At 43.1% G+C, this 26,418-nt stretch overlaps 1 protein-coding gene across 6 annotated transcripts in view; it reads right to left on the bottom strand.

The window, feature by feature from the left end:
• Window positions 1–26,418, bottom strand: part of RYR2 (ryanodine receptor 2) — a 767,906-nt gene that overhangs the window by 24,802 nt on the left and 716,686 nt on the right. For 4 of the 6 annotated variants that reach the window (XM_030335590.1, XM_030335591.1, XM_030335592.1 and 1 more), the window contains 10 exons: window positions 20,748–20,852; window positions 18,221–18,302; window positions 14,644–15,941; window positions 13,843–13,910; window positions 11,084–11,231; window positions 8,000–8,086; window positions 6,910–7,128; window positions 5,280–5,410; window positions 3,660–3,702; window positions 428–561 (listed from right to left, as the gene is read on the bottom strand). In XM_030335590.1, coding sequence (XP_030191450.1) covers window positions 428–561; window positions 3,660–3,702; window positions 5,280–5,410; window positions 6,910–7,128; window positions 8,000–8,086; window positions 11,084–11,231; window positions 13,843–13,910; window positions 14,644–15,941; window positions 18,221–18,302; window positions 20,748–20,852 — 2,315 coding nt within the window. Of the gene's footprint in view, window positions 1–427; window positions 562–3,659; window positions 3,703–5,279; window positions 5,411–6,909; window positions 7,129–7,999; window positions 8,087–8,112; window positions 8,773–11,083; window positions 11,232–13,842; window positions 13,911–14,643; window positions 15,942–18,220; window positions 18,303–20,747; window positions 20,853–26,418 lie in introns of those variants that run through there. The other 2 variants (XM_030335595.1, XM_030335594.1) reach the window with 2 other exon arrangements.

Below are 26,418 nucleotides of genomic sequence, written 5' to 3'. Positions count from 1 at the left end.
AACTTTGAACTTTCCTAATAAAAGGGCTCCATAGTGCCCTCTTCCAAAACCTAAGAAAGATTAACCTCTTTTCAGACAGCATCAGAAAAGGTAGTCAAATATTGTGCTTTTGTATATGTTTGACTTAAATGGCATTTAGGGATAGAAAAGGCAAATTAAGTTAAGAACATACATCTTTATTTACATAATTTTTGCTTTATGTAAATAACAAAAAAGTCGCCTTCCAAAATAATAGGAAAAAATCCAATCATTCCACACCCAAAAATACCCAGAAGCATAGAAGTAGACCCTTAGGTACATTCTCTGTTTCCCTCATCTCTATTCCCCCAGGCTCTGAGGGAAAGGAAGTCGAGGCATTATCAAGTTCAGAACTGTCTTAATTTCTTCTCCTTTGGGTCTAGAGCCATTGGGAAGAGGTAACACTCACACGGCTGACAGGGAGCTGTCTTTCTTTGGCTTCTTCTTTTCCCGGGCATCGCTGAAATCTAGGGCGGCTTTGTCCATACCAAGGAGCTCGCTGATTCTGTCCCGGCCATAGAACTCCCCATATTTATCCATAACCTGGGCACAGGAAATAAAACATTTTACTGGCCTCAACCACTCAGTAACCCCTCGTATGCATGCGCATACAAACATCTAATTATTTTGACACTTACTATGTATTGGTCTTATGTTCGAGTTCACTTAAAAATCTCATTTCTGGCTCTTCTTCTGTGATCACAATGCTTAAGGTCAAAGCAAACTTACAGCACTGTACATGATACCCATCCGAGGAACAAGATGTCTTAGTCAAGAGAGGGATGCATGCAAAAGGAAGAGGGGGGGCCAAGGAAATAAGTCAAGAAGTGGAAAAAATGGAATGAAAGGAACTTTGACCAAATTCATACTTTGCGCCAGGAATTATGTGAAGAAATTTGACTTGCTCTCCCTCATGGGTCTGTCACATTATGTAAGTCACACTATGTTATCAGCATCCTATTCTGCAGATAAAGAAGTTATGTCTTAGAAAACATAACATGCCCTTGGGGCACCTGGGTGGCTCAGTCTCTTGAGCATCCGACTCTTAGTTTTGGCTCAGGTCATGATCTCATGGTTCATGAGACCAAGCCCCTCACTGGGCTCTGTGCTGACAGCCTGGAGCCTGCTTGGGATTCTCTCTCTCCCTCTCTCTGCTCCTCCCCTGCTTGTGTTCTCTCACAAAATAAATAATTAAATATTAAAAACAAAACAAAACAAAATAAGAAAATGTAACATGTCTAAGCTTGCTGAGCTTGGCAAGAGATGAAATAAGGAAACCACCAAGCGAGATCTGACTCTCAGGAAAGATCTGCACTGACCATCGCCAGCCATGGGCTGGCCACTTGTGACAGCATCCTCTCTGGGCTCTCAGTTACAACCGTTCAACTCTCCCCTAGTTTCCTGACTTGAGCTGTCAGTCCTTCAGTAATCCCCGGAACCTCGTCACCTCCCCCTGTCTTCAGGGCAATCCCTGCATAGACCCCTTTGCACCACCAGAATCCCTTCTGAGCAACTGTCCTCCATTTCCTGGCCCCCCTCTCCCTCTGCCACATCTTCCTGGCTTTCCCACATGTCCCGTTTTCAGATCGGTGTAGACGTGGGCCCACAGCTCTCCCTTGAGCCCAGGAAGCACAGCCCTGTGACACAGCCACTCTTGGCCTAATGCTTCCATGAGAGTCCCACACACAATGAAAATGGAGACAACGGGAAAAGCAATGAATGAAAAGTAGGAGGCAGAATGGGCCACTAAGGGGAAAAGAGGGTAGGAGAGCAGAGGACGAGGAATGCAGAAGAAGGAAATAAGCACGTGAGGGAAAGGAGGAAGGGGGTTCCCCAGGGAAAGAAGAGAGAGAACGAAGGAAGAAATACATTAATGGAAAGGAAGAAGGGATTAGCAAAAATAAAAATAAGCCTCTTCTAAATGTATACAGTCGAGGTAAATGAAAACATGAAAGAGAAGTGGTAGTTAAAAAGCCCATGAACATCACCCACAAAGGTCTGTTCCGTGTTATTCTCACGGTGCTAAAAACGGGCTGGGGTGGCCTGCATGGGGGTTCCCTCTGGGCTGTGTTCTCACCTCACTCCCAGGACAACAAATCAGCACTAAGTATAGTAGGAATGCCACCAATAGTCCCTGCTGCAATTACAGTTTAGTTTTACTTTTTTAAGTTTATTTATTTGAGAGAAAGGGAGCACAAGAGTGGGGGGAGGAGTAAAGGAGAGGGGGACAGAGAATCCCAAGCAGGCTCCACACTGTCAGCGCAGAGCCCCACATGGGGTTTGATCCCACGAACCTCAAGATCATGACCTGAGCTGAAATCGGATGCTTAACTGACTGAGCCACCCAGGCGCCCCTGCAATGACAACGTATGTATTTGACTCTGAATATGCAGTTTCCTTCAGAGAAATCTGTGCTTTGACAATTCAAAGCTTCTTTCTTAAGTAGCTAATGAGAATAAAATGTTCAAGTTACCTATTTAAAATTGTTTAAAAATAAGTCTTTCAAAGCCCTGGCCCAATGTGGATGTGCTCGTATGCAGGAGGGCAGTGCTGCTCAGAATTTCACGTCACACCAGGAGACAAAACTCTTGTGCCAGAATAAAATCTACAAACACACGGCTTCTCTCAACTAGAAAGTCTTGTTATTAAATAGATTTTTAAAAAAAGGTCAACGTGCTTCCTCATGTACCTGATTTCAGTTCTTGGTGCAAGCCCTCTATCTCCCCTCAGATTGCTAACAAAAAATCTGCTGGTCGCCAATCCTCCTGAGTAACACGGAATCAAAGGGAACAAGAGCACTTCATCTGGCGGATGTTTCTGGCTACTCCAGACGGTACCCGTTGGAGCTAGAACTCATTAAGGAGGTGAGTTGAGTCAGGGTGGCAATCAGAAAGGTTCAAAGAATAAGTAGGAGCTAGAATGTAACGCTTTATGTGAATCGCTTTAGTCTTCACATAAAGCAATAGTATTTCATGATCTACAAGTACCGGTACATACATTATTTCATTAAAAGAGATCTGACATTAAAATGCTATGTGGTGAGAAGAGCAGAGAAGATCCTTGACTTTCAAGATCAGAGCAGTTAGCAGGTGCCACAGTTCATCACTGATGCCCTATCATTGTTCTTTCTACTACACTATGACGCAGTATGCATCAGAAGAATAAAACTTTATGAAAATAAAAAGACCTCCGAAGTTCGTGTGAAATAAACAAAACTCAATCCTTTGTTCTCATGCGATGACTCTGCTCCTACAGGGTGAAGCAGGATTCCAGCCCCAGTGATATACAGCTGTCTTGTCAGAAAATGGTCGTTAGCCAACTCAGGGGACCCAAAGAAGCTCGGAGAAAATTCTCACCAATTCCTATTACTGTGCGGACTGAGCACCGATTAGTCACCTGAGTCAGAGGACAGGTGGATGAAGCAATGCTTATTATTCATTTTATAGCTGCAGAGTATGGGTTCTTCTTTACGTGCAATTTTTGAAATTCATACTGAATTCTATTGCCACTTTGAAATGACATTAAAAGACAGATAAAAGCACACCTCAGTATTTCATTCTCCACACGAGCCATATCAAATTCAAATCTGAATTGCACTCTAGGAAACAAACAGAGAATGCATTCCTTCTGAGAGGTATTACCTTTCTTTTAACAAATTTGTCCCAGTAGTTGTTGGGAAATGACCTAAAAAATATAAAAGCATAAAAGTAAAATAATATCATTTAAAAAAATGATAAATAATAATATGTTGTTTGGAATAAACAAAATACTTAATATGTAAACACATATTGTTTCATTCACAAAAATTATAATCAATTTTGTCCCATCTTATCCCATAATTTTCCTATATCAGAGGTACATTAAATATTATGTAAGCATTAATATATCAATATATACATGCAAATCACAAAAAGACTCCAGGCTAATATTTTAACAGGGAAGAATATGAGCATATTTATTAATAAGTAGCTTGTTGTATTTATTTACATGCTGACACATGTCATTTGTAACATGTCAAATGACATACGTTTCTCTGTCAATTATCTTTAAAAATTAAGGTATCTAAAAATCTGTCATTTTTTTTCTTATAAAGTTAAAAAATCTCATTCCCACGTTATCCTCGAGGAAACTGACCGTGGCACCTGTACTAATATGGACTTCACTTAAAGGGACAGATCTAATTTGACTTAGTATTAACAGCCAGAGTTGACAAATAAAACATTGAGCATTTAGAGTAAACATTTTTAATGCACAAACACATCATCCCCATTTGAAAACTCAGAGCTTATTAGCAATTTTAACTTCTTAAGAACAAGCAAAGCTGATCACAATAAAAAGATATTTCACACTTGACACACTTGACTAGTAGAAACTACTAAAAAAATAGTGTATCACTAATACCTTTAGTGGTGGCAAGTTCTACTTTTGTGATGGATTGACCTGGAACAGCTGCTAGGAGTCTGGGTCTTGATCTCACAAGGGTAAATAATTAATGTATAGAAAAAGCATTTGTCGGGGCGCCTGGGTGGCGCAGTCGGTTAAGCGTCCGACTTCAGCCAGGTCACGATCTCGCGGTCTGTGAGTTCGAGCCCCGCGTCAGGCTCTGGGCTGATGGCTCAGAGCCTGGAGCCTGTTTCCGATTCTGTGTCTCCCTCTCTCTCTGCCCCTCCCCCGTTCATGCTCTGTCTCTCTCTGTCCCAAAAATAAATAAACGTTGAAAAAAAAAAAAATTAAAAAAAAAAAAAAAAGAAAAAGCATTTGTCTCCCTGCCTTATATTTTACATGTCATAACGTTTAACTAGTTTTATGCTGGGCTGCTGTAAGTTTACAACTTAGATACATTGAAAGTATGAAATTCAATATTTTTGCCTTCAATGCTACAACTCTTTCCTTAATGAATCATTTTTGCCTCATCTGGCCTTTTGGATGAGACAACCCCACACTGCAGGTTATGCCCCTCTAGCTACACACTTCTCTGAACATTGAGTAATGGATGTTAAGTTCCATCAGGGCTGTGGAAATGGACCCAAAGCCATTTTTGATTAAGGAATTCGGAACACAGATGGGAAAAAAATTGATAGCATCCATTAAGAGGCTGACAGTGCTTAGTCTTTTGATTTTCTTGGCCGAAAATATAACTATTCACCTCTGCTAAACTTTTGACAAATCTGCAGGAACTCCAGCAAAGTTTTTGTTTGTTTGTTTGTTTTTTGTCTTGAAATTTTTGAGCACAGTAATGTCTCATATAATTCTTTACTCACTGTGTGTTGATTACGAGTCTATCCCACTGGCCTTTAATATCATCTTCTGAAGGCTGTTCTGTAATATAAAGCCCATCAAATTCCAATTTTCGAGCTACTTCCTTTTCTCGCTTAAAAATAACCAATGGGACCTACATTTGAAAAAAATAAACACGTTAAAATTAGTTTAGATTTACTGGCATCTCCTGTGGTCGCTATCTTTACAAAACAGCTTCTGGAAAAAGAAGTATTTCCCATGTTACTTCCAGGAAGGTAAAATTGAGTGAAAATGAATTGGTTATATTTAGGCAGAAAGAAACATCTAGAGGTTTAGGAAAAAAAAAGATAGAATAGATATAGTTTATAATCATATGTTTTTAAACACATAGAAGTTCACAGATAACTACACTGAAGAAATCACTTTTATGTATTAAAGAGAAAAAGATGTATTATATCTTTTATTATGATATACTTAACATACATCTTTATATATGTGAAACATGAACGAATACAATAAAATACAGCAATGTTACTAATGTTCCAAAATGCATGCTTCTAAAAAGTGCAGTGTTATTTGAGAAATCTCTTTAATTATTCCACACTCAGCATGCCCATATGCTATTTTGAAATAAATTTTAATTCCAGCATCAGCAAAAATCTTTGTCAGTTAGCCAAAATGTTTCCAGAACATATTGGCTCTCTTCTCATATGGACAGATTTTACAGAAGGCACGGATACAAAAAAGAGGCAGACGTTCTAGAAAAATCCAAGAATACTTCCCCTGTCCCCTCTTAATAAAACAAAGGAAAGACAGGGAAGAGAAAAGAATTTCTGAAGAAAATTTTACATTCTAGTCTTTCACCCTGGGCTCTGGCTTTTCAAAAGTCTTCTGGAAGCTTCACAATCTGAGGTAGGAGATAATGAGATAAAGGCATTACCAAGAAAAGGTGTCTCGCTAGGAAAAAATAAAGAGGTTTGCAAAGGTAATGGGCAGCCCTGGGCATTCGGAGACCATCTTGAGTTCTGTTCACCAAGTTATATTACTCTCTTGGTAGGGCTCTGGGGATAGAGCTGCATTATTCTCTGGGTGAAGGGTGACAAACTGTGGTCTTTCTGCCAATGATGGCATTAGGTAGGTGCCTAATGACTCATAGGTTCCATATGATGTATTATATAACTCTAAAACAGTGGAGCATTGCTAGGGGACATGGTAGGTTATTTCTGTGGGGCCAAGTTTTGATGAAAAGGGTCATTATGTAAATAATTGCCAATATGTGACAGGGAGCTATAACAAGACAGCCCAGGGCCACAGGCCCTTCCCAGGACAGCCTGCAGTCAACGACTGGTCAACGTGGAGCTCTGAAGGCCAGGCTCCAGTGCCCCAGCCCAAGACAGCCCTGCAGGGGCATCCCAGCTTCAGGGACTGAGGCTTGTGTGTGTGGCCTGTTGTATCTGAACCACAGCCCCACTTTGTCTTCTGTTCCACCCTGCTTCTTCTCCTTGCCCCACGGGTGTTGATTCGTGGAACATTCCCTAATAATCTCCGTGCAGGAAATTCCCATCTCAGAGTTTGCTCCCCCAGGAGTCCAACCTGCAAAAGACATGCGCAAACACGGACACACACAGGTACCTTGGTGCCTTACTATCTTACTTTCAAGCAGTAGTAGCCGATGATGCAGAAGAAAGAAATGACCGTGTGAAGAATGGCTAAGATCCGCAGCGTGGGCTCCATGTAGCCGCTGCTCTCCTCCAGGACGTAGTGAACCGCGATGATTCTAGGCGAGCCACTGTCCAGGCTGCTAACTTTGGCATTTCCACTTGAACTGCGAGTGGGGGGCTCCTTTCCTTCAACCACAGAAGAAGTGGAGACCTGATTCAAACCATTTAAAGTAGAGTCAGTTCACTCCCTCTAAGGGGACCGGCACACACAAGAAACAATGGAAACCCAGCCTTCTCAGCAGAAAGCCAGATATGAGGCTCAGGTACCATGAAAAGACTAAAAGCAAAGGCTAAAAATAAAAAGATAGCTTTTCAGAAGCTGATGGCCTATAACGAGCACACCCTTTAAAACACCTCCTAATCTGAGCAAGAGTTACGAGGAGTCTGGGGCGCCTGGGTGGCGCAGTCGGTTAAGCGTCCGACTTCAACCAGGTCACGATCTCGCGGTCCGTGAGTTCGAGCCCCGCGTCGGGCTCTGGGCGGATGGCTCAGAGCCTGGAGCCTGTTTCCGGTTCTGTGTCTCCCTCTCTCTATGCCCCTCCCCCATTCGTGCTCTGTCTCTCTCTGTCCCAAAAATAAATAAACGTTGAAAAAAAAAAATTAAAAAAAAAAAAAAAAAAAAAAAAAAAGTTACGAGGAGTCTAATGCATGCAGGAGAAAAATCAGATGGCTAGGCTGCCTTCTCAGGTACCAAATGAATTTAACGTAACGAGGGTGTGCCACACCCAGATATGGTACCAAGGAGGGTACGCAGCCAAATCAGGCTAGGGACACTGGGTAAACCCTGTACTACATCAAACACTCTTTAGTTGAGGTATTTCCCGCTTAGTTTGGAGGAACAAGTCTGCTCCTGCCTTACTAGACCGTCAGTGATGTGCCTGAGCTCTAGGTTTTTTCCTTTCATCAAAACATATCTTGAAAGAGATTTACATGTGCTCATTGGCAAATGTGTGAATTCTGCACACGCAATCCAACCCATCTGTGGTTTCGTACTGGTTCCTGAAACATAAAGATGTACGTACCTTATAAAAGAGCAAGATGAAATTGATTGCAAACGCGACGAATAAGGCTAACATTCTCATGTTGTAAAAGTTGCGAGCAAAATAGTTCTGAAAAAACGATGAAAATTAAGGTCACTGAATGAAGAGATTGACACGTGCAGACGATTTAAAGCATTCATTCATCTGCCCCAAACTACTTCTTGAGAGCCTACTCTGCATCCAGTAACGTTCTTGGAGCTGTAGACGCAACAGTGAGGGAGTACGTTTGGGCCACCACGGAGGAGGTACACATCCACAGATGAAAGACAAAACAAAATCTAGTTTCAGAGGATGCTAAATGCTATGAAGAAAAATCCATCAGGTTACAGGCTTGGGGAACAGGGCTGCTATTTTAGATAGGTGGTCAGGGAAGGTCTATTTTAGGAGGTTATGTATAAGCAGAGGCCTAAATACATAGGGAAGAGGTCAAGTGAACAACTGCGGGGGGCACATGTGTCAGAGAGAGACAGTGCGTGGAAGGGGGCGAAGGTTCTGAGTTCGGAGTGACGATGTGCTTGAGGGATAGTAAGAGAAAAGCAGGGAGGAGACAAGGGCATGGGAAGGAATGAGGTCAGAGAGGTGAGGGGCATAGGTTTACAGGCTTCTGACAGAAGTCTGTGACATCCCTTCCAGTGCTGTGGGTTGGGGTATGACCTCTGGGGCCATGCTGCCCAGCTGTGAAGCCCACCATCACCACTCAGTCGTTGCAGGTGTAGACAGGCAATTAACCAGTCCTCCAGAATCACTTTTCTCATCTGTAAAGTGGGCAGAACGACAGAAACCTTTCTCAGAGGTTTGCTCTGAGGATTAGGTAAGTTCACTGAGGGAAAGTTAGTTATTACTCTTATTATTATTATGGGAATTATTATTTTATTCCAGGTGGGATGGTAATCTAGTGGAGGATCTGAAGAGTGCTTGATACCACTAGATTATGACCTGGAAAGATTACTCCAACCGCTGTGTGGGAAACAGATAGGAGGCAAGAGTGGAAACAAGGGGACTAGTTAAGAGTTACCAAAGGACAGCAGAAAGGGATGTTACGGATGGTGGTGGGTTGGCTCAGGAAGGGACTGTGGAGATAGTGACACTGAGCAGACTCCAGATATACTTGGAAGACAGAACTGGGAAGAATTACCACTGGGTTGGATTTGAGGCAGGAAAGAGAGAGAGGACTCAGGGATCGTAACTTCTGGATTTTGGGGTCCGAGTAACTCAGTAAGTGGTTGGTACCATTTACTGGCTGGAAAAAAGTAGGAGGGGAAGTAGGTTTAAGGAAAAAGACTATAGGAAATATAAAGTATTTGTTTTAATATTAGGTGGGAGAGGTCTACGAGGTATCCAAGTGGATATGCCAGGGGCTTTAGCAGAATAGGTCATGTCAAAATGACCAACACGTGCCATTGTTGGTCTCCATGGACACACCCCATTTGGGTGGTGTCATCTCCCACACGAGACCCTGACTTTACTGCTGTGGCTTATTGGACGAAGGCAGGCTGCCACACCCAAACTGGCCCAGTCACATTGGCTGTCCTTGTGGAAGGCTAGAGTCGGGTCACGGAGGCTGAGTTAGTGACCTTGTTTATCTGAGCTGGGAGGTCACAAAGACTTGAGGGACAAGGGGCCTGTGGTGGCCTGACGTGGCCATGACTAGCCTTGTGCATGCAAACTGGTGAACAGAGAAAGTCATATATAGGAAACAGAAGCAGGAAAATAGGACTGCAGAGAGAGAAGAGAACATGGCGGACAGGTGGAAGACAACCCTCACTGACTTGCTCTACACGACTGTAGTGAAACAGAGTCTTCAGGAATTCACTAGGGCTATGGCAGGTTATCGGGGCCCGTTCAACCTCATGCCCAATACCATCTACACTGGCTACGTCTGCAGCTATGGCAACTATTACAACATAGCAAATCAGCGATTATCCAGAGTGATCTACAAACCATTTACATTTAATACACTTTCCCACAACATAGGGAAAAGGCAAGATAGTTGAAGAAAACATAGTTGAAACTATTAATTAAAATATATGTTCGCATAAATTATATAAAAATGCGTAATATTTATTTCTACGTAGGCAGTTAGAATACATAATTACCGAGGACAATTCACGTCCCTTATAGACAGAGTGCCGTAGTATACTGAGTTTCTTATCTACTTTTGATTTCTCAAAGGCTGTAAAACACTAAATATGATTTTGACTTTCAAATGGCTTTATTAGGAGCAGCACTGGTCTTCGTTTCTAGGTCTGATATTATTGGTCAGTACCTTTTAGAGGTTGAATCTACATGCTCTTCTTCAAAAAACCGTATATACTGTAATTATACATACATATATAAAAAAGGCCTTTCAACCAAAATTTTTAAGAATGCCATCTTCTGTAAATATGAATAAAGATAGAGAACTATACCTTCTTTCTTTGTTTTTCAAATATGAACATGCATTTAATTAATTTGGGGAGCATTTCTGCAAAATGCATAGGATACTACGTAAAGAACTGCCTTCTCTCTTTTCATTCGTTGGTTTTTACTCGTTTTTACTTAAAGAATAATTCTGAACAGACCTTCTTAGTATCAATGGAGAGTTGACTCGTTGCATTAATACTTTCATAGCTGGATTTTTAATAAAAAGATGATGTTCTAGAAAAATCGATGAATCCAGCTCTGCAACTGCAATCCGAATTACTTGTACCTTCAGGTATGTTTTTGCTTTAATGGCCTGCAGACCCTGGAACAGTGTCCTGCAGAGTGGAGCTTCAGGGGGTATTTACTAACTTGCCCTAAAGTCTTACTGGGAACACTCTGGATGCACTGTGCTGGCAGTCACTAAATCACATGGCTTCAGGGAAGGTGGATGTGGTGGAGGTTATGGTTTGAGGACAGGGAGCAGTGGGCCAAAGGCATTTATTAGAAAATATAAACACGCTCAGGCGAGCAAAGAAAACATACTTGCGGGGCTGACTCGTCCCCTGATTGCCACCCAAGGAGAGGTCGGTGAATGTTTACTGGGCCTGAATGATTAGGGTCTCACAATATATCAATAACAATATTCATTGTAAAACATCTTACTAGAAGTTTCTGTTGATATGCGATGATTTTCTTCCAGAATGCCGACTCGGGAACTTCTGGCTCTCCGTATCTGTGTGTGTGGAGCTGCCTCAACTTCTGTTTACCCTTATCTTCTTTGGCTTTTTCTTCTTTTTCTCCATCTTCTCCCCTGTGAACACAAATGAATGAAATACAAGCCATCCAGGAGCTACAGATATAAACAGGTTTTGTGCCAAATGACATAAATGGATATTTAAATCATGGCATCGCTTGGGGCGCCTGGGTGGCTCATTCTGTTGAGCCTGACTTCGATTCAGGTCATGATCTCGCAGCTTGTGGGTTCAAGCCCCGTGTTGGGCTCCGTGCTGACGGCTCGGAGCATGGAGCCTGCTTCGGATTCTGTGTCTCCCTCTCTCTCTGCCCCTGACCCACTCACATTCTGTCTCTCTCTCAAAAATAAATAAACATTAAAAAAAAATTTAAATCACAGCACTGCTGTTGAAAACTAGTTTCTCTTCCAGTGCATTATAATATCCAGAATTTTAGAATGAGGGGTTGGATTCCTTGCCTATCATAGGCTCCCATTGATGGATAATTCTGTGACATTCAAATCTAAAGGGATGTTTGTTCAGCACCGTTCTTCATCAGGGAAATACAAACCAAAACCACAGTGAGATACTACCTCACATCGGTCAGAGTGGCTAAAATAACAACTCAGGAAACAATAGATGTTGGCAAGGATGTGGAGAAAAGGGGAACCCTCTTGCACTGTTGGTGGGAATGCAAACTGGTGCAGTTGCTCTGGAAAACAGTGTGGAGGTTCTTCAAAAAATTAAAAACAGAACCACACTATGACCCAGCAATAGCATTACTGGGAATTTATCCAAAGGATACAGGAGTGCTAATTCATTCGGGCACGTGTACCCCAACGCTTATAGCAGCACAATCAACAATAGTCAAATTGTGGAAAGAGCCCAAATGTCCATCAACTGATGAATGGATGAAGAAGATATGGTGCGTGTGTGTGTATGGAACAATGCTTGGTATTCCAGTATAATGGGATACTACTCAGCAGTGAAAACGAATGAAATCTTGCCATTTGCAACAATGTGGTCAGAACTGGAGGGTATTATGCTACCTGAAATAAACTAGTTAGAGAAAGACAGGTATCATATGACTTCACTCACATGTGGAATTTGAGAAAGTGAACAGAAGACCATAGGGGAATGGAAGGAAAAATAAGTTACAAACAGAGAGGGAGACAAACCACAAGAGACTCTTAAAGACAGAGAACAAACTGAGGGTTGTGGGGGTGGAGGGCTGAGAGAGTAGGGGAGGTGGGTGATGGGCATTGAGGAGGGCACCTGTTGGGATGAGCACTGGGTGTTGTATGTAAGTGATGAATCACGGGCATCTGCTCCTGAAGCCAAGACGAGGCTGTATGGTAGCTAACTTGACAATAAATTAAAAAATAAATAAATACAGGGCATCTTACAGGTTTGAAGTGTCTTTACGGCTCTATGTACCACATTCCCTTCCAAATGTGCAATAAAAACATTTAACTGAAAACAGAATGACAATGAAGACACTTGTTTTTTTGCTGTGACTTCCCAATAACCTTATTTTTAAATTGTGATTTTAGTGTTCAGTTTTAACACTGACCAGCCATTAGGACTTAAAATCAGAGGCATATGCATTTGGCGGTTCACATACATAAAGCATGCCAACATATTAATGATGGAATCAGAAGTACTGAAATTTGACAGTCTACCCCTTCTAGGTGCAAAATACCAATCCTTCGTGAAAGCATATTTATGGGTAGTCATATAAACATATATACGCGTCGTCACATAAACATAACCCCAACCTGGATGACATATATCTAACATTATTTTTGACATGAAAGAAATGCCACAGAAACGATGGTTGTGACGTTACATTTCACTATAACAAATCACCTACGTGGCCGTTTTTATAACCGACCCAACCGTGCGGGCTTCTTCGACAATAAACAGAGATGACTGTAAGGAAGAGCCCACGAAAACACACCAAAGAAAACAACGGAGGGGAAAGTAAAAATGCTGTGTGAGCATAGTAGCACTTAGAGGTACTTAAAATTTTACTTCGTTGATTTTTAAAAGTGTGCCTATGAAATTATTTAAACTGGGTGAAAGCTAGAGGTTTCCATGATTAACAGAAAGCCAGTGTTATGGGGAAGTGACCCATTTTTATGGCTCCACACCCAGCTCTTTCTTTCTTACCGCCACAAAGGCAACTGCGCCCCGCAGCAGGAGTGTGGGTAAAACCGAAGACTTCTGGGTTCCACACCAGACATGCTGAATCAGCATCCCTGTGGATCTTTGTTTCTAACAAACTCGCCACTGTGCATGTGGGTCTGGGGCTACGCTTTGGGGGGATGGTCACTGCTGGGATTCTGGGCAATGGCATTCAGAACGTTTGTCTCCTCCCTGGCTCATAAGGACAGAAGTCCTGCCTGATTTTGAGCACAGAACTGCAGCACTGAGTGACCTTGAGGAGAGCATCCCATGGAATCGCTGGAGCCATTTCTGCTGAAAGGGAAATGCACAAACAGAATCCTCATGGAACAAGGAGGAAGAAATGGAGTGGCAGCTGGGGGGGGGGGGTCCTCCCCCCAGAGCTTCACCTCAAGAATGGCAGGCTTCATCAGGGAGCAAGACAGACTGTCCCCCAAAGAGAGGGAGACTGCAGGTAAATCAGACTTGCTGAAACAAAGGCACATATACAGAAATTACACATACTCGGCCTTTTCAGGTTCAGATTTGCTTTCTTCTTTCTCCTCCTTTTCTTCCTCTTTCACCTTCTGTTCCTTGAGTGGGCCAAGGGGGAGAAAGAAATCGGGGTTACACATCACCTCTGAGTGAGTTTAGGGAACCCTGTGACCCCGTGACAAATCACAACCTACCAAGGATACCCTCTTGCCTTCACGGAGATGAAGGTGCCAGGCACACCCTTCATTCTGGTCTAAACTCTTGCCCCTTCTTCTTCACTCACACCTCCCACATCCACCTACTCGATCCTTACTCACCCTTCAAGGCAAACTTAAGTGCCCCCCTCTTAAGTTGCACTGAGCTACTCCAAACCAAAGTGATGTTTCCGTTTTGTCAACATACATGACCTCTACTATCTAGTGCCCGCACCATTTAACACTTCATAATTTCCTAGTTCCTTCATGAGTGTTGGTTACATCTCCCTAATAAACTCTTTCAGGCAATTTGAAAGCAATGACCACATCCCCTATCTCCTTTAATGTCCTATGATACCCAGTGGCATTAGGCACCTGGTAAAGACTCATAAAATATCTGTGGATGGAATGACTGCCCAGCTGACTCCTGTCATTAGGGTGAGGACTTGAGCTTACACCCTAACAGTTTAAGATAATTCAGTAATTTGCCAAGTATCATCATAAGGCAAGCTTTGCCTACCAAGAGCCATTTCCCTTTGGAAACCCAACTCACGTATTTAACACCACTCTGGCACTAGCACGAAAACTGATGTAGACTTCATTTATCATGCCTAGAGAAGTCCAGAGAGTCAATTACCTGAAATTTTTCTTGCACGTCAGGGATAGGGACCGGGTTGCTCATTAGATCGCTGAGGCCAGCATTTGGATTATGAGGAATAAGTTTGTACTGTCCTCCTTCTCTCTTCAGATCCAAGCCAAATATGTCCGAAAGAAGGTCGCTTTCCTCTGTCAGTTCCTTCAGGTCTGTCAGATCTTCCGAGGGCAGGGCGGCCTCCATGGGCCTCCTGTCTCCCTCTTCTCCATCCCCTCTCACCTCATCCTGAGTGGGGTCTGGCATGTTGGCTAAGAGCTCTGCCACTCGGATCTTTTTTGCTCCTTCTACTAGGCTCCCGCCAAGCAGCAGGCTGCAAATGATGCGGAAGAAGCCTCTGGAAACGCTGGCCACAAAGTGCAGGAGGCTCATGAAAATACTCCAGTAGGACGAAAAGGCGGCCGTGACCATATCCTTCATCGTCATCTTCTTCACTTTTTTCATCTGTTTCTTCAGGCTCTTCAGGCTGAGCATTCTCATGAGGGTCAAGATATTATACCTGAGAGCAAACAGGGCCGACTTGACTGTCACGATGGAAAAGAAACCCATTCTGGGCCCCTGCTCTTCCGGCTTCTCCTTCTCACTCTCTTCTTTATTCGCTGACCTCTCATTCAAATCCGACTCTGAGATCTGCGCTGCCAGCTGCATTTCGAATATGGTGTCCTCACAGAAGTTGACAAAAAGTTCCATTTTCTCCTTTTCTCCCCCTTCATTGACCACGTCAAATATGAACTGCCTTTTGGACTCCTTGACCTGGGGCTTCTCCCACTGGGTTCGGCTGGACTCACTGATTTCAAAATACACCCTCTCGATGCGTTTGGCACTTCCCATGATCTCGATGCGTCCCAGAAAAGGCTGGAAGTAATTCAGCACGCTCTCTGCCAACTCCAGGAAAGTCTGCAGTCGCGTATCATTGGGCATGTGCTCTGAAAGGTTGGTCAGAAGAACGGCCACATTGAAGCCGATGTCCTTTGCGGGCTCGTGAAACCTTTTGACAAACTCTTCATAGTCCAGGGTTTCGTTTTCATCCGTCTCTGCACAGGACAGAAGAAACTCAGTTTCTGATTGCGTGTAGTGTTTATGGCTCTCCATCGCTTTATGGAAGTCCCTCTTGGAAATGACTCCCTTGCCGTCAGGGTCGTATTCTTTAAATGTGTCAGAAGAGGTCAAATCCTTTAGTTTTAAGAACATGTCAAAAAACTTGAGAATCATCTCCACGTTGTTGGAAGACTCCACAAGCATATCGACCATCTGTTTGCCAATGGTTCCATTGACAACATTACCTGGTGGTAAAGAATGGCACGTGTTCAGAATGAACATTACTGATAAAACCAGTGTCTGGAGAGGAAATGACCATAGAAGCCTCAAATGACATCTGAATCAAGGACGCCTCCTTGGTTATCATCTACCACATGAAGTCTCAGGAAACGATGGATAGTTATTTGTAAACCCTACTTTAAAAGAGTGATTACATAAACACGTCAAAACCATATTTACAAAGTAGTCAGACTAATGGGAGTAAATCAAGATTTGAAAAAAAGCTGGGTTTTTTTCCCCTCAAATTGATCGAGGAGGCAATATATTTTAGGATAGAGAAAATGGGGGGAACATTTATATCCTAAAGCCAGAAACTGAAGTCCAGTTTCATGTTAATAATAGAAATGAGCATTTGGACAGCATTTTAGGACCGAAGAATCACTATTCATAGAAAATATGTGATTTAATGTTCATATGTTTGTGAGGCAGATACTTTTTTTTATTAATTCTGATGTTACTATTGAGGAAACTGAGGTTTAGCAAGGCTAAATGAATGTGCCCGTTGTGACATGATTATTGAGGGTGAGTGCCAGGACATCAACGTGATCCTCTGAAAGCAAATTATATGCTCTTTCTGATTTACAATGTAAAGCATCTCCCGGCATTTCTTCATGGTCGAGAATATTTATTGTAGGAAAATGGAAGATCATTGATAAGCGTGAGAAAATTAGATATTATCCTAAATTATAGAGTCACAGAAAGCTTTTATCCATTGAACAGAATGTGCTATGTAACATAAAGACAGACATCAGAAAAAAGACACGTGGTGAGGTCTGCTGAGTCCATCTGCGCAGCAATAAACACCGTGGCTGAGAACGTGGGCTCAGGAGCCACACCGTTAGGTTGGAATCCAGGCTCATCTACAAGCTGAGCAATGTGGGCAGATTTCTTAGCCTCTCTGTGCCTTGGTTTCCTCATCTGCCAAACAGTGGTAATACTACCAAAGCCATAACCTTGGTATTAGGATTAAATGAGTAGCTGGTATATTAAAGTGGGTGAATTTGGGGCATCAGGTCATGGCCTCACAGTTAATGGGTTCAAGCCCCATGTTGGGCTCTGTGCTGACAGCTCAGAGCCTGGAGCCTGCTTCGGATTCTGTGTCTCCCTCTCTCTCCCCCTCCCCTGCTCACATTCTGTGTGTCTCTCTCTGCTTCAAAAATAAACATTAACAAAATTTTTTATAAAGTTTATTATAATGGGTGAATTTAAGTTGTCACGGATGCAGTCACAGCTGCTCCTGCAGTTATGAGCGTCGTTACTATTTTCTAGACTAAAATTTGATATGAAGTCATGGTAAAAGAGTCCTGTGCTCAGAGGGCATACGGTGGCTGGCACGTAAGGGTTTCTGCAAATGTGGCAACTTTGAAGTCCTAGCACAAGGCACACCTCCTGCCTCAGTTAATCAAAGTGCAGTTATGCAAAGCACAGTGGACTAAGAAACAGGGAGAGAAAAATTAGGAGGGGTTCAAGAAGAAAGGGGAGGTAGCAACAGCAAACGTGTTTTAGGTGGGTTTGGTCATTTTCATATGATTTCACCAATTTTGCCCATTGGTCTATTGGTACCCCCGTGTCACAGAGGAAGGAACTTGAAAACGGAGATGGAACCAGCGCTAGCAAGGGTCACACTGCTAGCAAGCGGGAAAGCGGGGACTTGAACGCAAGCTCTCGAGCACCACGTTTACTGCCTGACCCAGAAGAGACATGGGGCAGGAAAGCAAGACAAGTCGGAAAGAGAGAAGAGAACGAGAGCTGATACAGGCATGCCATGGGAGAACAGGACTGCCGCCAGCAGCCACTGTGGGGGATGGTGTCCTCTTCTCTTGTAGGCCATGAAGGACCCACGGGAGTCACCATGCAGCCAGCTCAACACAGTGGTTTATACTGTCGGACTTTATCCACATGCCTGTAATGCCCAATGATTACAAACCAATGGACAAAACAAATAACGTCTTCAAATATACTATGTCTGGAGAGCGTGTTCTTTAGGATATCACTAGGAAATGACAAGTGTCCCTGTAAGTTACCACTGGTTTCATCTCCCAGCTATATAAGCTGAGCTATGCAAGATATCTCTTAAAAAATAACCTTGAGAAAACAGTAATAAAGCCAGCAATAAATCCAAGGTATCCGTCACATCTCAGCGTTGATATTTTATGCGTTGCAGTACGCTGACTCCATAAGCAAGCACATACTGATCCTTGAAATCGAAGGCTAATGGGAACTTGAAAATGTAAATCAAAACTACCTTCTAGCATGGACAGCAACATGACCACCATATCCTTCTGAAGATCCATTAATTCTTTTAATAGCTCGATTTGACTGGAATCCTGAAAATATTAATATATGTTATATTAACGTATAACATAGAATACATGACATAATACATAACGTGTACATTGCATTTTAGATAATATGAGAAGACTATGTAGCAAGAACACTGTACTTGTTCTCACAAAGAGAAGTGCATTGCCAATTGTAAACACTTTTCAGAAGTGTAGAACTAAAGAAAGGTCAAGCATAAATATGCAGCGTATTGTAAACAGATACAACTGTAAATTGTAAAATTGTAAACAGATACACTTCAGAATTAGTACTTACTACTGATTCTATCTCATTTTATTAAAGTATGTGTGAGGACAACAAACGAGTCTAACATGGGCACAGAAGGACGAAAGCAGCAGCAGGTTCTCCAGGGCCAGGGAAGACTCAGGTGCCTCTGGGCATTAGACAGGTTTCGTTTACTTGAAGGCTGTACTCGTCTTTCTTTCCTCCTAACTTATTACACAGAAATGCTGTATGTTTTATAAAAATTAACTTATTCTGGAAAAACATGCCTAACAGTGATAGGGACATAAATTTATTTTATATAAATCTAACAAAAATGTACTCAAGTACCACCTACAGGAATAATGTATAATGTATCTTATTTACCAATTTTATTAAACTCCTTGATATTTCTCTGGTTAAGATTTTCTGGATTTTTTCTTTATGTTTGCCTTTGATTTTTCACCATGGAAAATTCTTTTACAAAGGTATGCTGTGTCCAAACAACACAGAACATACTTATGTTGACATTACAACATTATGGGTCATCAAATTTTAAACTATGCCTTGTTTCCTTGTAAAAGATTATACAAGGTATCGTTTTGATCATTTAGATTTTGCTCTACATAAGGTTATTTCCTTCTACATAGTGTCCCCTTGACTAGGTCTACAAACTGAACAACTACTCGGTAGCACCAGATGTTAATGAAGTGATGGAAATACACCAGAACGAGAACTCTCTTCTGAGTGTATAAATTTGGTTCCTGCTGGTTTCCTTTACTTACTAAAGTAAACTAAATCACCATAAGTGATTAGATGAAAGAATCACGTTATTCCCTTATATATGGGGGAAGTCACCAATAACCAGCTGTTGACAAAACTCTAGCCAAGCTTCTCTGAATCCTCTTCCCAACTAAACTCCAAACTTCAGCTTTAAAGACCTGAACAAAACTCTAATAGGGGTTAACTGGCTCAAGGCCGCATCCCTAGCATGACCCTAGCCCACCTCAGATGGCCTGCCCGGAAAAGCTCAAGGCTGCCAAAAAAATCTCCTGTCAGTGCCAGCTGACACCCGGGGACAGGGTCTCCTCTCCCAGTATGTGTGTGAGGGCAACTGCCAGCCTGCAGACACAGCTGGCCCCATCGCATCTGTACCGATCAACCCTTTGTGATTTCTCCCTTACAGCCTCTACTGACCTTCTGCCTACTCCCTCATTCTCCCTTAAAAATACCCAGTCACCTCCATACAAATCCAAGTGGAGCTCAGGTCACGCTGGACTCTTTTCCCTACTGCGATAGTTATTTCTGATTAAAACCTGCCCTCGTTGCTTCAACCAGTGCCTGGCTTTGTTGCTCTTTGACAATACGCTCCTGCTTATAGGCCGCGGTGGAGGGGGGCGGGGGGCAAGCCCAAGTGTCCTCACTTCGCTGGAGGAAAGGGAGCTGGCACACACTAACTGGACACACGAATGTCTTCTGGTCTTAACTCCATCATTCTTTCCTCCCCCTGACACCTGCGAACACCCACACCCAGGCAGGTACATCAGATCTCAGGACAGATCATCAAAGTGCACCCTATCAAAGGGACACATTTACTCAAGATTTATATCGAGAATTTTTCCATTCATGTATCTCTTAGCTTCGAATGAAATAGATACAGTAGTGAGGAAATAATATGCTGATATTTTCAATATGCACTCCCAAGTTAACATTAAAACACAGGTGGACAATCTATTCTTTATGTGCTTGTCCTTAGATATTTTTTTCTCTTTGACTTTCATGAAGTTAAATGTCCTGTTAATGAATGAACGTCATCTGTTGAGAACAGCTGCTTGTTAATGACTCAGCAAGGAAACTGTCTCTCTTTCACCAGGGATTTGCAGATTACAAATCCTTTTTCAATTACCTGGAGGAAGGAGGAAAATTCTAGTGAGTAATCACCAAGAAGTGGGTCTATGAAGGATTGTAAAATAGACAGTGTTTGGGAACGATTCTATTTCTCCATTATAGTCAACTCCTTAATATCTTTTGTTCTCAAATTTGGATAATGGCTCCCATATATTTTCAGCTTGCATAAAATTATTCTATTGAAAACTTTTTTTAAAAATATGGAGCGAAAGGTATATAAAGAAGTGACCTAAGAAAGATCATATTCAAACAAAGGAAAGCAGGTTGAGTATACAGATGACTACCGTCCCTTGCGCGTTGGGATGGGGAAGAGAGTTTACCTGAGACAGCTTCATCTGCATGTGGGCGAATACGTGAAGGAAGCCCACAACTGCGTCCCATAGCCTGCTGTGGGCCAAGCTCTGCTGATTCCCAGTGCAAGGACCCTGGACCGGAGACAGACACACAGCGATCATCCCCGGGTAACCGAACTGCCAAATCAACTTTATAACAATAGGGAGGAACAAAATTAACTTAGCGTTTACATATCACCAACATGGTATCTGGAAAAATAGGAACCCAAATGAAAGATCGACAGTGGTGATAATGGCAGAGTACCCTCAGGGGGTAAGTATATTCTCCTTTGAAATGTTTAGTGTAATAAATCCAAAGACAGTTCCTCAGAGACATTCATGTTCTGTTTCTGCATGCACAATAAAACAGAGACAGAAAAAAAAAGAATGATGAATTCTTTCATTTTTGTCTGGCTTTTAGTTTCTTTGACTTAGAGGAAGAGGGTAAGGTCCAGGTCTTTGGGTTATAAGATGAAAGCAATCAGACTTACTACCTGGTGTGAAAAGGGTCTGCGATTCAGCTTCAGATAAGAGGCAATTATTTCTTATCGCTAAATAGTAACCTGGACAAAGCATCCCCATTGAGGAAAACTCCTCTTCAATGCTTTCGTTAAGTGTACGGCTATTTTACCAATCGCACAACCACTGAGATTTTAAAAGATTATTAGTTGATCATTACATTCCCCAACCCGGAATCCAGGGCACGCGGAACCTAACTTTGCTGTCTTAGCTCATACTTCGGAAGTGATCTTCATGTGATACTAGGGAGCACGTGTTGTAGCAGGCACAATGCTTGAATGGAGACAGTTTCTATTTTTATTTCCAAAGAAAGATTCTACAATCACCAAGTTTTGCGAACATACCTACATCAACCAGGGGAATAAAGAACAGGGATTTTGTCTATTTCTTAAAAATTTTTTTCACATTTATTTATTTATTTACGAGAGACAGAGAGAGACAGAACTCAAGCAGGGGCGGGGCAGAGAGGGAAGGAAACACAGAATCCAAAGCAGACTCCAGGCTCTGAGCTGTCAGTGCAGAGCCCAACTCGGGCCTCAAACTCACAAACTGTGAGATCATGACGTGAGGTGAAGTCAGACGCTTAACTGACTGGGCCACCCAGGTACCCCCAGGGATTTTTTTTTTTTTTAAATGTGTGTATACACACACACACACACACACACACACACACACAACACATTTCTTAACTTTGAATTCATTCGTTCCTTTTGACAAATGACTCATAATGAGTTTCAATTTGAGAGAACATTAAAACATGTTTCAGATTTCACTCTAGATCAAGTGACCAGGGGAGATGCCCACAATGAAGATGCTGATGAGATGCTGACACGGAACTCTGTCCTGTGTCAGCGTCTCTTCTCTCCTAAAACTGACAGTAAAAGACAGTAGGTGCCAGGTACCTCCACATTTCCAAAGCAAGGGGCTAGACGAAGTTCATGCAAACGAGGAGACTAAATAGACCTTTCGACCTGAAGGATATAAAGGGGACGAAGTTGAAAAGGGAGAGACTTGGGAGAGCTCTCTGCGCGCTGGGCGTCTCCCCCTTCCACCTCTGCTGTGTTGCAAGGGCAGACACACCCCCGCGAGCCAGGAGCCGTTAAGAGAGCCACCCGGCGTGCCTGGTGTCTGTCTCCGGAAGCTGGGTACCAGAAAGTGTGAAAGGCACAGGGGCACCTGGGTGGCTCAGTCGGTGAAGCATCCGACTCTTGATTTCGGCTCAGGTTATAACCTGCTCTGACAGCACAGAGCCTGTTTGGGATTCTCTCTCTGCCCGTCCCCGACTCACATGCTTGCTTTTTCTCCCCCTCTCTCTCAAAATAAATAAATAAACTTATAAAAAAATGTGAAAGGCACAAAGTGACCAGAAAAAAAAAAAAAAGTCTTTCTCATATGGGCTACTAAGGAGGAAGAGATCCCGTCCGTCCAACGAGACTGGAATGTTGTCCCACAAGACTGTCTGGAAGAGTGATGTGGTTCCAAGGCAGACAGACGGAGGCCACTGGACGCACAGGGTCTGGGGAGTAATTTGAAACTGGGTGGGCAAACGGGCGTGTCCAGGCGCTGGAAGCAGTCAGCAGGCTGAGCCCACGAACGAACACGAGATGCCACAGGCCATGCTCCACTGTGCACTCCTGAATCAAGGAGGAAGGAAGACCTCCCCCCGCCCCCCGCCACTCCTTCCCTTCTTCCCCTTGCGCAGTTCTGACCCTGAGGATGCCAGAGGCTGAAGGGAAGAGGGAAGGAAGCAAGAGAGGAATCCTGCGGAAGACAGTAGAAAATCCCAGCTCGCACCCCTCGTACTCCACCCTCTGTCAGATGGGAGGCATTTCCAGCCTGACGGCGAGGGGAGGTTTCAAACAGGGTAAGAGTTGAGTGTGCCACAGTGCTATTACTGTGACAAAGTGACTGAAGGAGTTGTACTTACCTGAGAGCGGCCAGTGCACAAGACCCATTGAAAGAGTGGTAAAGAAATGGCCCAGAGAACTAAGTGCGAGACGGTGGTGAGGAGGACCCCGGTTATTTTCACCTGCATGTTAATAAATTCAGGGACCAGGGGCGCCTGGGTGGATCAGCTGGTTAAGCATCTGACTTGGTTTCAGCTCAGGTCATGATCTCACACTTCACAAGTTCGAGCCCTGCGTCAGGCTCTGCGCCGACAGTACGGCGTCTGCTTGGGATTCTCTCTCTCCCTCTCTGCCCCTCTTTTGCTCTCTCTTTCTCTCTCTCAGGATAAATAAATAAACTTAAAAAGTAATAAATAAATAAATTCAGGGACTGGGCTATAGTGCTTTTACAGTGTATTTCAGTCCTGGCTGTTACAACTCTGGGTTCAAGGCAACGGGGTCTTCAGGATTCCACCGGGGCTCAAGTCGGTGTCTGCATCGTGCCTCGTGGTGCAAAAACCTGGGAGGGTGCAAGGGGCAGGGGGCCACTACGTGAGCCCTAAAATGCCATTTCCAAGAAAACAGCCTGGATGTTTCCTCAAGCCACAGGACATTTTCTCCATGTGGTATTTACTATTTTAATCTTTATAAATGACACAGGACTAAGATCTTCTGCAAGCTCTAGGTGACCAAGACTTAGTTTTGCAAACTTGATGTGACAGAGCTGGAGACTGAAGGCCCAGGTACCCATCTTTCCTTCGAAAGCCGAAACAAACAAAACTTAATGAACTTTCTAGAACCTGCTCAACCTTTACTCTTGCACTTCCGGGAAATGATAACTGTTCTGGATGGAACCTGCACCTCCCTTACTGCGTAACCTTCTTTTTAAAAAAAATTTTTTTTAACATTTATTCATTTTTGAAAGACACAAAGAGACAGAGCGAAAACAGGGGAGGGGTAGAGAGAGACACACAGCATCTGAAGCAGGCTCCAGGCTCCAAGCTGTCAGCACAGAGCCTGACACGGGGCTCGAACCCACGAACCACAAGATCACGACCTGAGCTGCAGTCCCCGCCACGTAACTGTCTTATTTCTCACATCTACCCAGTGTCTGCATCATATAAAACCTTTGCTGACCGCCCGAGGGCAAGATGGTCTTACTTGCAGATTGAATTTCTTCTGGCAATAACAAATAAAACTTTCTCTTCTCTCACCACTTTGTGGTCCTAATTTAGGAACTTAGACAATGTAATGTCCTCTTATTCAAGCAATTCTTATTCTTTCCCCTTTATTAAAACTGCAATGAAATCCTATAGATGATTACTTTGACTTCGTTGGTTTTGGATCTCCCTCTTATATAATTCTCTATAGTTAGCAAAAATTTGAATCAAAAGCAGTATACAATAGTGTAATCTAAAAGGGAGTCCAAAATAAGCACGAAGCTAGTGATGAGCTTTTATTCCCAGTATTAATAACAGTCATAAATATGATGCGAATGCAAGCTTCTTCAAAATATATTTCATTAAATTCAATGGGGTGGCTTGGACTGGCTCCTGGAACAGAAAAAGGACATGCATGGAAAAATGGATAAAGTCAGTATAAAGTCTATAATTTAGTTCAGAAGACGGTGATTTCAATTTCTTGTTTTTGATAAATGTGTCATAGTTATATACAATGTCAATGTTAGGGAGAGGCAGGTGAATCTTACGTGCAGACTCTATTTTTGTTTTTTGATGTTTACTTATGTATTTATTTTTGAGAGAGGGTGCGAGCAGGGGAGGGGCAGAGAGAGAGAGAGAGAGAGAGAGAGAGAGAGAGAATACCAAGCAGGGTCTGCCCTGTCAGTGCAGAGCCAGACACGGGGATCGATCCCACGAACTGTGAAATCATGACCTGAGCGGAGATCAAGAGTTGAACGCTTCACCAACTGAGCCACCCAGGCACCCCACTCTCCACTTTTTCTTTGCAATTTTTCTGTATATCCAAAAGTATTATAAAATAACTTTTACTAAAACATATAATTCAGAAATGATTAAATTATATAAAAATGCCACGTAAACTAGGAGTAATAAGAAATTAAAAAATGAACAAGCCATAATAAACCAAGCTACTTTATCTCTGAAATGCTCAAATAGAATGTTCTCTGTGACATGAACAAATTAGAATGAAGTTTGGGGTTCCAGTTCAAGATGGTGACATAAGAGGGGGCGCCTGGGTGGCTCAGTCGGTTGAGCGTCCGACTTCGGTTCAGGTCATGATCTCGTGGTCTATGAGTTCGAGCCCCGCGTAGGGCTCTGTACTGACAGCTCAGAGCCTGGAGCCTGCTTCAGGTTCTGTGTCTCCCTCTCTCTCTGTCCCTCCCCCACTCACACACACACTCTCTCTCTCTCCCTCTCAAAAATAAAATTAAAACATTAAAAAAAAATTTTTAAATTTAAAAAAGAAAAAGCACGTGGTAGGAGGCAGGAAAGTCTGAGCGATCTCGTCACGAACTCCACCCCAGGTAGGACACCCAACAACTGGAAGAAATCTCAAACCCTGGAGGTTCTCCCTGAGGAACAAAGCGATTGTACCCCACGTGGGGCAGCCCAATTAGGACGAATACCTGAGAAACGAGCCCCACAAACATCTGGCTTTTAAGACCAGTGGGTTTCCCGCCCGCCAGACCTATGGGGCTGTGGTGAACTTAAGGAAAGAAAGGCTCATAAAGTGCCCTTGTGTCGACTCACCCACCCCAGCGCCCAGCGCAGAAGGTGCCCTTTGTAAAGCATCCAGACTTCAGGTGACAGAGACGTATTTCCTGATTTTAAAGCGTGGGTCTGAGGGGCAGGGGCCCACTGGGATATTCTCCAGGGGTGGAGGCTGCTGGGTGCCGTCTTCCTGTTTTTCCGCTGTCTCACTAATGCCAGCAGGCACCATCCCTGTTCTCCAGTTTGTGGGCTCTCTCTTCCATGCTCTCCCAGTGCTTGACTAAAGCCAGTCGGCTCCATTTTTCTTTTTCTTCTCCTTCTCCTGTTTTTCTTTTTCTTTTCTTTTTTTTTTTTTTTTTTTTTTTTTTGGCGTGTGCCATATTTACACTCCCCCTCCGCCTCACTCCAGCCACTGAGGCCTATGTGTTTTTCCTTTGCTGTGCTTGGGAGCAGCAGTATCTCCAGAAGGGAGCTTCTGCACACATCCGTAGACTTGTGAGCCTGGGTCCCCTGAGACTGTAACAATCACACAGGCGGTTCTTAGCAGACCACCAGCCATCACTC

The sequence above is a fragment of the Lynx canadensis genome, chromosome D2 (genome assembly GCF_007474595.2).
Source record: "Lynx canadensis isolate LIC74 chromosome D2, mLynCan4.pri.v2, whole genome shotgun sequence".
NCBI classification, from domain to species: domain Eukaryota; kingdom Metazoa; phylum Chordata; class Mammalia; order Carnivora; family Felidae; genus Lynx; species Lynx canadensis.
The sequence above is the reverse complement of the archived record's forward strand: the minus strand, read 5'-3'. Positions and strand labels throughout refer to the sequence as shown.